At 42.9% G+C, this 10,398-nt stretch overlaps 3 protein-coding genes across 8 annotated transcripts in view; all 3 read right to left on the minus strand.

Moving 5' to 3' along the window:
* Positions 1 to 1,706, minus strand: part of LOC121698443 (dynein, cytoplasmic 1, intermediate chain 2a) — a 185,743-nt gene extending 184,037 nt beyond the window's left edge. For all 5 annotated transcript variants that reach the window (XM_042080547.1, XM_042080545.1, XM_042080546.1 and 2 more), the window contains exons 1-4: positions 1,563 to 1,706; positions 769 to 833; positions 589 to 663; positions 85 to 192 (exon numbers count right to left, since the gene is read on the minus strand). In XM_042080547.1, the coding sequence (XP_041936481.1) occupies positions 85 to 192; positions 589 to 663; positions 769 to 829 (244 nt within the window). In that variant the 5' untranslated portion in view covers positions 830 to 833; positions 1,563 to 1,706. The remainder of the gene's footprint in view (positions 1 to 84; positions 193 to 588; positions 664 to 768; positions 834 to 1,562) is intronic.
* Positions 1,707 to 1,817: 111 nt separating this feature from the next.
* Positions 1,818 to 6,405, minus strand: klhl41b (kelch-like family member 41b). Its single transcript, XM_042080561.1, has 6 exons — positions 5,114 to 6,405; positions 4,310 to 4,467; positions 3,874 to 3,981; positions 3,361 to 3,546; positions 2,646 to 2,792; positions 1,818 to 2,342 (listed from the first exon to the last, which is right to left on the minus strand). Exons 1-6 carry the CDS (start codon positions 6,239 to 6,241, stop codon positions 2,231 to 2,233), a joined length of 1,839 nt encoding a protein of 612 aa, XP_041936495.1. The 5' UTR covers positions 6,242 to 6,405; the 3' UTR covers positions 1,818 to 2,230.
* A 2,203-nt stretch (positions 6,406 to 8,608) lies between these two features.
* On the minus strand, positions 8,609 to 10,316 carry LOC121698852 (carbonyl reductase [NADPH] 1-like). Of its 2 annotated transcripts, XR_006026882.1 has the most exons (4): positions 10,180 to 10,316; positions 9,685 to 9,960; positions 9,498 to 9,604; positions 9,239 to 9,360 (listed from the first exon to the last, which is right to left on the minus strand). XR_006026882.1 is itself a non-coding variant. In XM_042081312.1 (3 exons), the coding sequence occupies exons 2-3, from the start codon at positions 9,532 to 9,534 to the stop codon at positions 8,954 to 8,956; spliced, it is 444 nt and encodes a 147-aa protein (XP_041937246.1). In that variant the 5' UTR covers positions 9,535 to 9,604; positions 9,685 to 10,158; the 3' UTR covers positions 8,609 to 8,953. The 2 variants fall into 2 exon arrangements, 1 of the variants encoding a protein (XP_041937246.1); XM_042081312.1 differs by lacking the exon at positions 10,180 to 10,316 and having other exon boundaries at positions 8,609 to 9,360; positions 9,685 to 10,158.
* Positions 10,317 to 10,398: the final 82 nt, after the last annotated feature.

Raw genomic sequence — 10,398 nt, forward strand, 5'->3', positions numbered from 1 at the left:
CTGTTTACTTATCACTTACCTGCAAACCATAATTTGTGTTATGAAAGGTGAAGTTTATAATCAGAAATAAAAAATAAAAGTTACCTTCGCTAAAATCCCCTCCTTGGATCATAAAGTCCTTCACTACTCTATGAAACAAACTTCCTTTGTAGTGCAACGGCTTCTGGGTGCCCTTTCCCAGGCCCTTCTCACCTGGACAAGAAAATATGCAGCATGTTTGTCAGACAGGAATTTGGGGAAATGAGCATGTCCACTCCAGACATGATTCTATGGTATACATGATCAGCACTCAATATACATCTGGCTCACTACATAACAAATTTGCTGCACCGTCTCAGATTTTGTTCAAACTTTTTTTTTGAGAGTGTAAAGATGAAAAAAAAAAAGTCAAGGGCAAAAAACAAAAACATTGAAAATAAACAAAAATATTTTACAGATGTTAGTTTTTGGACCTATACATCATGTGGACAAACTGAGCAAAATCAATGTGTAGAATTCATGCTTTCCCCAAAAAAGGTGCTCATAGGATGTAAATACCATTTAACATTGACAATTTAGAAGTCACAAAAGGCAAAAAAAAGTAAATACCTGTGCACAGACAACGGAAGTTCTCACAAGTCTTCGGGCACACGTCAGAGAATAACTCAATAACCACTCTTCCCACTACAAAAAAAAGGAAAAGTATTAATGGGGAAACATAGGCCTACTTTATGTTAACAAATAAGTACATTTTCGGTTACGTTTCTTATGCGTCTCGAAGCTCTTTACCTGGCACGTTACTGATGCTGATGTCAAAGAAGCAGCGAGGTCGCTGCGCCTTCACCCCCATCTCACTGTAAACAAAACAATCATGTGTGCAAAATACAATTCTCGCCTCTGACGTTATGCAGTCTATGGTTTATCAAGTGTACGTAAAATAAACCTTGTATTCGCCACGTTCGCCAAAGACAAAAAGCCAGAACAGCAGCATTAAACCAGGTGGTAAGTGTGGCCAAAAGTGACGTCTGATGCGACTAAACTAAAAATTGACCAGTTAAACTATGCACGACACAACGTATAACAATACGTCACTTGGCAAAATTGGAAATCTGATGCAGATACTCTGGATTAACCTAAGCGAAATTAACCAGACAGAGGGTTTCGTTACGGACACTCGACTACTTCATTCAAAGTAAGTTAGCCGAATAGCTAACTAGCTTGTAACGCAAGAAATTCAACTGGCCAATTTCACTGAACCACATATGCAGAGTATTAGCTGTTAGCTTCTTGCATCAAAACCGTAAAGCAACATCAGCTTCCACTTATCAACTAAGGCTGCATTAAATACCTTGGAAGTCAAGACCTACAATGCAAATGTTTTGTATAATTTGACTTCCAATATGGCTAGTAAACTAGCTTGCGCCAGTTCCTGAATTGCAGATGGTGGAGTCCTCCTTAGCTGGCTAACTATTACCCATCGCCAACTTAGCTAAATTTGAACTTAACCATAACAACAGATAAAATGGAGTGCACTTCAAAGTTATCGACAATAAAGAAAAGTGACAAGACAACACGAATATTACCTTTTTAACAACAAGCGATTACTAAAGTCCAAACATTCAAATATCTAAAACGTAAAATGAAACACACGAGTGTAATTCAAGTCCTTCAACACCACGGTTTTCTAAAGATGGCGCTATGAGCCATAGCAATGCATGCTGGGTACTTGTCCGTCAGCGACAGCGCCCGAATGGGTTTTGGATACTCTAAATACTGTAGTTCCTCTTGTGCAAAATTCTACACCCGAGACTAACCATGTAGACACAGGGCAAGTCACGTAATTTAAAAATGTTTATTTTACAAAAAAGGGAGCATACATACAATTCAGACACCTACTATGCTGACATGAGTGAGTGAAATGAAACAGGTTGAACTTTGTTATTTTATTGTACAGAAAGTAACCTGAGATGGGAGAATTCAACCCAAAACATCACAGTCACATCAGTGACTATATGCATTTCTTTTTTTAATGTAAACCGTTTGGAAAACATTGCAGGCTTTCAGACATTACACAGCTGGCTGGACTACAGAATTTATGTAGCAATGTGTCTCAAGACAGCCTTGCAACATTAATAATAAACCACAGAGTTTCCTCTCACTCTCTTTAAATGACTACAGAGGGATGACTCCAGGCAGCTGAGCTCTTAAGGTCAAAAGAGCAGGTGAGAAGATCATGGTAGGATGGCACGTTTCAGAGTTTGGGCATTCTGGCTGCGTTAAGTCGCATAGATACACAAGAAGAGCCAGCAGCGTAACGCATCTCTCTCAGCATACCACTCCATTTCTTCGTATCCTCCTCATACCTAGAGCAATCACAAACACACCATCATGAACGCAGAGAAAACACATTTGGTCAGGGACAGGATGAATTAACAGGAGTGTAAAAAAAATCAACCACATCATGTAAAAGGAGAATGACTGATTTCACACATTGGCTCTAGATCCTTGATGATATGCTAGATAAGTGTGATATGCTGTGGCTGTATCAACAAATGTTGAGGAAAAAAGAGTTATTATTTTCTACACCTTCAAGGGATATATCTATTTTGACTCAAAGTATTGCCATTCAGCCAAAATCAATACTGAGTTTATGGTCGGGGACTTACTGCCAGACGTCAGTGAGCTCTGTTGGGCCGACCTCTTTGTTTGGAAGCTCCATGATGGCATAACCACCGACGGCGTACAGTGCTCCTCCACTGCTCACCAAGTTTACTGAACTTCTCTCTTGTGGGAACTCTGCGAATGGCTCCCATCTGAATTCATAACATTTAATGTCAGTGTGTTAGAAGTAATTGACAGCCTTCACCATGGGCCATGCAATGTCACTCACAATCAAAAGGTGGGTATACAAGCTACAAGCTGCGTATAGTTCACGTAATGACAACTAGTATGTTAAAGTTTCTTGAAGAAATGAAGAGGGGTATCTAACAATAGGGCAGCCGTGGCCTACTGGTTAGCACTTCGGACCTGTAACCGGAGGGTTGCCGGTTCGAATCCCGACCAGTAGGCTGAAGTGCCCTTGAGCAAGGCACCTAACCCCTCACTGCTCCCCGAGCGCCCCTGTTGATGCAGGCAGCTCACTGCGCTGGGATTAGTGTGTGCTTCACCTCACTGTGTGTACACTGTGTGCTGTGTGTGTTTCACTAATTCACGGATTGGGATAAATGCAGAGACCAAATTTCTCTCACCAATTTCCCTCACAAAAGAATATATATACTTATACTTAACAGCCCACCATGACTTAAGACTTGTAGACTGCGGCCTGTCAATATCTCCAAACTCCGAACTAGTCATTATGAAACGGGACATGCTCATACTTACTTGTTTGTGGTGAAGTCATAAGTTTCAGCTGTTGCGGTAAGGCCTTCCTCGTTCACTCCTCCACTCACGATGATTTTACCCTTGTGAATGACGGCACCGAACATTGCCCTGGCCAGCTTCATGCCTGCCATCTCCCTCCATTCAGACTGCTTGTGGTTGTACACAAACATCTTGTTGATGGCTTTGCTGGAGGGTCAAAGACAGATACAGCCATGCTGACACAGGCTCTGGCAACTCTATGCATTGGTTGATAATGAGACATTGAGTGCAGTCACATTTCACATATTTGTAAAAAGGTCACAAATCTCAGCCTCTAACCACACAAGCTATTTGTGATGCAGGTTCCTCGTGTGGTAAAAATACTTCAGAAGAACCTGAACATTCGGACGAGTTCCTTCTGTGCTGCGACTGACGGAGCATGGACAGCTGCAGTTGATTCTATGTGCCATATGTCTGAACACAAAGACACACACACAAACACACACACACATACTTGCACGCTGTGGAACTCACTTGTCGTCGGTTTTTCCTCCAATGCAGTAGACCAGGCCTTTGTGAGAGACCACAGCATGCCCATGGATCCTCAGGGGAAGTTTCTTTGTCTCATTCCATTTCATCTTACTGTAAAGAGACAGCAGGAGTTAGTTATGCCATCTAACCAGTCCACACTATAGCCTATAGTTGGACCAGTAAGATCATACGATATGTAGTTGGATCAGTCAGATCATAAGGCAATCAAATCAAATGCTGTATTTGAAACATTCATTCATCCACTATACATTAGTGGATAAAGTATGTGGTTCTTCATTATATAGTGCACTATATAGTGAAAAATGGATGTTCCAAAATGTGAGATGGAAGCAAGCAGGGAGGAATGAAAGAAATTAGGAAGGAATAGAGAACAGGTGTGATGTAATTTTTCTGTATGAAACTACAAAATTCCACTTACTCTGTGTCATAGCACATGACTGTGTCCAGGGACTCATTGGTCTGCAGGTCTTTCCCTGCAATGGCAAACACCAGGTTCTCATACTCGCCCATGCTAAACAGACACCTGGGAGAAGGCATGGGGGGCAGAGCCATCCAATCAGATGCCAGCGTATCCAACTGTAACAGAGAGGGGATTACCAGTGGATATGAGAAATGTTGTTGAAAGCACATCATCACATCAACCTTTTAAATGTGTGTCAGGAGGTTACATAAAATATTTTGGTCTAGGTCGGAGGATATTTACTAGCTGTTACTCCATTTTAAAGTAACAGTTTTGTTTTATGGGAGAATTATTTTGCTGCTGTTTACAGGTGATAGTTGTAAATACATGTATATCTCTTTACAATAGAGGGGCAGTACAACCATGAAACTAAGCCTCTTAATCTTAAAAACAAATCACAGATTCAGTCAACAGAGACAGTAACAACGTATTATAACTCTACTATAACTATAATTATATTATAACTATTTTAGACTACGGTTGAAAGCAACACTAGACAACTTTTTAAACTGACAAACTACAATGTATAGTACTGGCAGCGGGCTAACCACACCAAAACTCCAGTACATGACTGGGTGAAATGAAGTATACTGTGTGAAGTTTACTGTGTGCTAAGCCACGTGAGGCTAACTAGCAAAGACTGACAAAGAACAAAAATAAAAAAATTGATGACACCATGTCATTGTTCATTGCATCCAAAATGATTAACATTGCTCAGCTGTTAAATGTTCTTTGTAAAACCTCCTTTTCTGATTCATTTACCCTGTAGAAATAACACTGCAGTGGGCTGTCCTTGTTGTCCTCTTCTATGAAAAGACCGCCAACGATGTAGAACTCGTTCTTCGAGGTGCAAATGCTGACATGGTTCCGGGGCACTTGCTCAGACATGGCGGCCACAAAGCACTCATTCTCAGCTACATCATATGCCACAGCGGCTGTTTCGTTCACCATGACGATCAGGTCCCGCGTGAACATGCCAAGTCTCTTGATGTCACTGAGGTATCCTGGCAACAGATCTTCCTCCTCATCCTCTTCCTCTCCCTCCTTCCCATCTTTGTCGCCCTCTCCCTCGGCCTTCTTCTTCTTGGTCTTCTCGGGGAGCTTCCCACCAAAGGCATCCTTGATCACCTGCACCTTCTTCATGAGCTCTGCGTCGGCCTTGATCAGGTCATCGGTCTCCACCTTTTCGTGGAAGTACTTCTCCGGCATGAGGCGGAAGCGCACACACTCAAAGGCGTCGCCGAGGACCTTGGTGCGCTTTTCCTTGTCGCAGCGTACCCAGCGCATCAGGGCCTCAAACACATGTTCCTCATGCTCCACGTTAAGCGTATCCGTGCCAATGATGGCGAACAGCTCATGGGCCGCGAGCTGAAGGAATTCCTCCTCAGCGGAGAGACTGTCAAAGCGGTCGGCAATGTAGTTCCGGGCGGCGACGGCCAGGCGTGGGCAGTTGAGCACCAAGCCAAGCCTGAAGATGGCCAGGCAGTTGGTCAGTGAGAGCTTCTGTTGCAAGTAGTTGACGCAGACGGTGAAGACAGATGGGATCTGGAAGCGGTTGGCCACTGCAAAAATGGCCTGCACATTGTCATCGTTCAGGTCGATCTCAGCTGAGTACAAATAGCGGACGATCATGTCCAGGATGTTGGGGTCCACGTCGTCCAGGACCACGTCCTTGGTGTCCGCCTTCTCCTTGCCGTCCTCGGTGAAGAAGAGCTCCCGGAAGTAAGGGCTGCAGGCGGCCATGATGAGGCGGTGGCAGGGGAAGCAGCGGTCGCCCACCTTCAGGGTGCAGTCCACGAAGCGGTTCTCATTCAGCAGCTCCTTCAGGCCATCCTGCAACAGGGTGCTCTGGAAAAGGCGCAGCTCCTCTTTAATGGCTTTCGGATCCATGATGGAGGGAGAGAGGGGTTCAAGGAGACTAGGTTTTGTGGCTGAAGTAGTCCAAAGAGAGGGAAATTGGGGAAAAACGGAGGAGGAGGAGAGGAGATGGTGGCCACAGGTCTGCTCACCACACGGTGCTGGCTGGAAAAGGGCAGAGCAGAGAAAAGGTTCCCAGCATGAGGGAGCTGTTATTTAATCCGGCCTCCCCTCTAAATTTAGCCACATACCCCCCCTCCTGTTCTCTCTCTCTCCCTCCCCCTCATCCTCCATACCCCCCCCCCCCCATCCCATGCCCAACCAGAGGGAATGCAGACTGGGCCAAATGCGAGGAAGGGCTTGAAGGTGCAGCTGTTGTAATCTGACAGGCAGCCGTAAGTCGTGCCTGAATCAGCTCTGGTAAAGGAAACACAGTATTGAAGACACAGTGGAGGAAATATTGTGATATTCAACATTAGAGGCCTAGGTTGGTCAAATGTGGACCATGACTTGCTGTTTGTATTAAATACTCCTAGTAGTTAAATGTGAAATTGTGTTTTCATTTGGTATAATATGACTAAAGAGTACAATCATTTTACTGTCCGTGAAGAGTGAGATGTGATCACTCAAGCTCCAAGGTTTGAAATATCAGGCATCAACTCTTCTTAACATGAGTAGTACACGTAACCAATAGTTGTAATCATGTATCTTAGCTTGCATCATTATATTCTTTTAGCTCTAATCATTAGAATAATCAGAATCACAGAAAAGTCTTTCACTGACAGCACACAAGATTTTTCTGTGATTCTGATAATCTGTCTCAGAATGTGCAAGGATCGGGAAACAAGACAAGTGTGTGCAAACCCAACCAGGCCAGTCCAGGAAACAGCTGTGGTTACAACAGGTGATAGCTAGCTTGCTCCGCCCATTAGCAATAGCCCACTATCCCACACACTGCTGATTGATGGCAAGGTTCAGTGAGTGGACTTTCGAGGTCCTTAGATTAAATCTATTAGGAGAAGTAAAGAAAAAGTAAGATGATGAAACACAACAAAATCATTTGAGATATGGTGTAGATACAGAATCTCTACAGTGATCTCAGAAAGCTGGGTTTGGTAAATGTACTGTGTATGAAATAACAGGAAATGAACAAAAACAGTTTGGAAGCATATTCATTCTAAGCACCAGGCCTGTGAATTCTAGAACAATCCTGACAAGAGTGTGAGATTAGGTAACAGGGTCTGTTCTGTCTGCCTAGTGCTAAAATTACCATGGGACACTTAAAGGTTGGTAGAGGGGGAATGGGGGAGTAACACAAGTCAGAGGCAGGGACACACAGGGCACAGGGACAGAGAGAGAAAATGAATGACAGAAGACCCAGAAATAGACTCAGAAACCTCGACTCTAAAATATAAAAGGCAACTGATGAAACTTGGCACTGGTGTATATGGCACATGTACCTAGGGTTTGCTAAGTGGTTGTTTCATAGGGAAAGTATGTCAAAGACGCAACTCCACAGAATAACTGATCTTTTGACCCCAGACAAGTCCTTCTAATTGTGTTACTCTTCCTAGTGACCAGCAGAGGGCAATACTCACTGTTAGCTTAATTTCTAGTAACGACAAATAAACACACAATGACAAATAAATTAAAGCTTTGAAAATAAAACAAATTCAGTTGGCAGGCTAAGGCACAACTGCACTTTGCCTAACTACTAATCTGGTTGAGTTAATATGAAAACACCTATATGATGATTATGTTTGCAATCACTTTTGTCCAAAGCAACTGAAAAAAAACTGGGAATTAACTTCAAATGTGATTAATCCAATTAAATTCTTAGTCAAACAATGACGAACAATCATTTATTTCACACTGTTTTTAAATTGTAATATGGTAGGTTTTTTAATAGTATTGACCAGTGTAGTGACCAGTGTAATATAGTGCTTTTATACCTATCTGTGATTATTTTGTGTAAAATAAAATTGGTAAGATGTGTGTACATTACAACTCTAACACCACAATTTCCACCTGGGGATGAATAAAATAAATGTCTATCTTAAACCTATAGCCTGGGTCAACTCAGACCAATTTGAATTTACTTTTGAATCACCAAAAACATAATCAGAACTGATTATCCGACATGGGGCGGGTTTATGTACGTACGTGTACTTTTTTTGGAATTGGGTAAACAGCTGCATTTAAAATCTTTGTTACAGAATATCTGTTTTCTGTACTTCTGAAAATCTTTGGTAAAAGTTGAATGTACCAATTTAAGTTTAAGGTGGTAATTCTCCTGGAAATAGGAAGTGATTGAATGGTCCCCAAACCAGTTCTCAGGTCCCCAGACCAGTTTCTGTCTGCCAGGTTATTTTTAACCAGGAAATACACATGAAAACAAACGGCAAATAAAAAGTAGTGTCATTTGAAAATAGATTAAATACATTTATGTACACATTACATGACCTGGCAGTAGTGTTATATGCACACAATTTGAAAATTCATGAGTGCAAAATCCTATTTGTAAAGTGATATATTTAAATGCTACATTCTGGTCCATCAATGAGCTACAAATGAAATGTGTGTTAAAATAGCATAATTTAAGGGATAATGTCCATGCTTTCTGCTAGTCTATATGGAAAGATAAGTATCAAAAGGTTTAACAAGTAGGTTATTATTAAGAAGTACAGAATCCCCTGACCCAAACACTGCTCTAAACTGCTTAAAACTCGTACACCTCCCTCTCCTTTACTGCCCGTGAGGTTCATCTGCTCCAGGGGTCAGCAGAGCGAGATACACAGGGGTGTCCGCACCTTGGTCTGGGGTCAAGGGACCATTGTGCCCTGACATGTCTGTCTTCACCCAGCCTGGGCAGCAGGAGTTGAGGAGAATATTGTCTTGGGGTCTGTCCTGCCTCAACCTGCGTGCCAGAATCCTGGAGAGGATGGTGAGGCCAATCTTGGAGACACCATAGGCGGTGTCAGTCCAGCCTTCTTCTAAATGGATGCTCTTCTGAGCATCCTTGATGAATTGCTCCATCATCAGCACAAGCTCGTCCTCTGTGATGCCATCACTGCGGAAGCGACCCTGAAGGACTGAACTGCATCTGCCCAGGGCAATTTTGCCCATGATGCTCAAGACGTTCACAACTCTACCTGCTCGGGGAATACAAACCAACCAAAACCCATGTCCAAATGAAGAGTTGTTGCAGGTCAAAATATGTTGGCTTAACTTAACAATCTTCTCTTTCATCAAACAAGTTTTTTCTATATTTAACATCAGCTTGACTTACCGCCTGGTTTCATGATGGGAAGAAATACACTGCACATGTCTGTTTGCAAAAAAAGTTGGTTTTGAGTGTCATCTCTGCTTGAATTCCAAATGGTGTAGTGTCAGCCCCTTTGGAGAAAACAATATCAGTCACAGCCCATCCACACCCATCTGTGTCAGGAATGATAAAACAAGGCCTACGCCATTACCTTTGAATGCCAGCATTGTTGATGAGAACATCCACACCACCATATTTTTTCTGAAAGTAGTCCCGTGCAGCGGTCACACTCTCTGGGTCTGTGATGTCAAGTTGATGAAATAATGGTTCCAGGCCCTCCGTTTTCAGATGCTCTACTGCTGCTGTTCCCTGACCCACGTCCCGGGCAGTCAGGTACACATCGCCAGTAAATTGTTTGCACAGAGCCCACACAACCGATGCCCTTATTGGCCCCGGTCACAAGCGCAACTTTAGGGGTGGCGGCCATCTGCATAAATGGAGATGGTCCATAACCGATTTACAACTCTTATCATACAACCTGCTGTAGACTGCGGCAAGCTACACGAGGTTGTCAAGCTAATTTCAGGACATATAGGCCTACTTATCACATGGAACAGAACTAATAACCATTTTTGTAATTTAAACATTTTTATGCGTAAATGTGACAGATGCTGTTTAGGCTACATGCGCCAACAAGACCACTTACCACATCAAGTGCTCCGGTGTGTTTTGATTTGCATGCGCACTTTCACTTTCCGTCACCATAGGCGTGGCCTAGAAATACATAGAAATATGCAAGTTCTCCGTAAATGTATAGCCTAGTCAATTATAGTATAGTTTAGCCTGGGTGTTCCCATGCTGCCTTGCGCGCGATTTGATTTCCCGCTGCTAAGGCAGCCTGGAGACCATGGAGCAAATTTTCGCC

Source organism: Alosa sapidissima, chromosome 23 (assembly GCF_018492685.1).
Source record: "Alosa sapidissima isolate fAloSap1 chromosome 23, fAloSap1.pri, whole genome shotgun sequence".
Classification (NCBI taxonomy): domain Eukaryota; kingdom Metazoa; phylum Chordata; class Actinopteri; order Clupeiformes; family Clupeidae; genus Alosa; species Alosa sapidissima.

Coding starts and splice junctions, on each gene's coding strand:
- klhl41b (XM_042080561.1), bottom strand. CDS start 6,241: ATGGATCCGAAAGCCATTAAAGAGGAGCTGCGCCTTTTCCAGAGCACC. Junction 4,468..5,113: donor TGCAGTGTTATTTCTACAGG/GTAAATGAATCA, acceptor TCTCTGTTACAG/TTGGATACGCTGGCATCTGA. Junction 3,982..4,309: donor GTCATGTGCTATGACACAGA/GTAAGTGGAATT, acceptor GTCTCTTTACAG/TAAGATGAAATGGAATGAGA.
- LOC121698852 (XM_042081312.1), bottom strand. CDS start 9,534: ATGTGCAGTGTATTTCTTCCCATCATGAAACCAGGCG. Junction 9,361..9,497: donor TCCCATCATGAAACCAGGCG/GTAAGTCAAGCT, acceptor TTCCCCGAGCAG/GTAGAGTTGTGAACGTCTTG.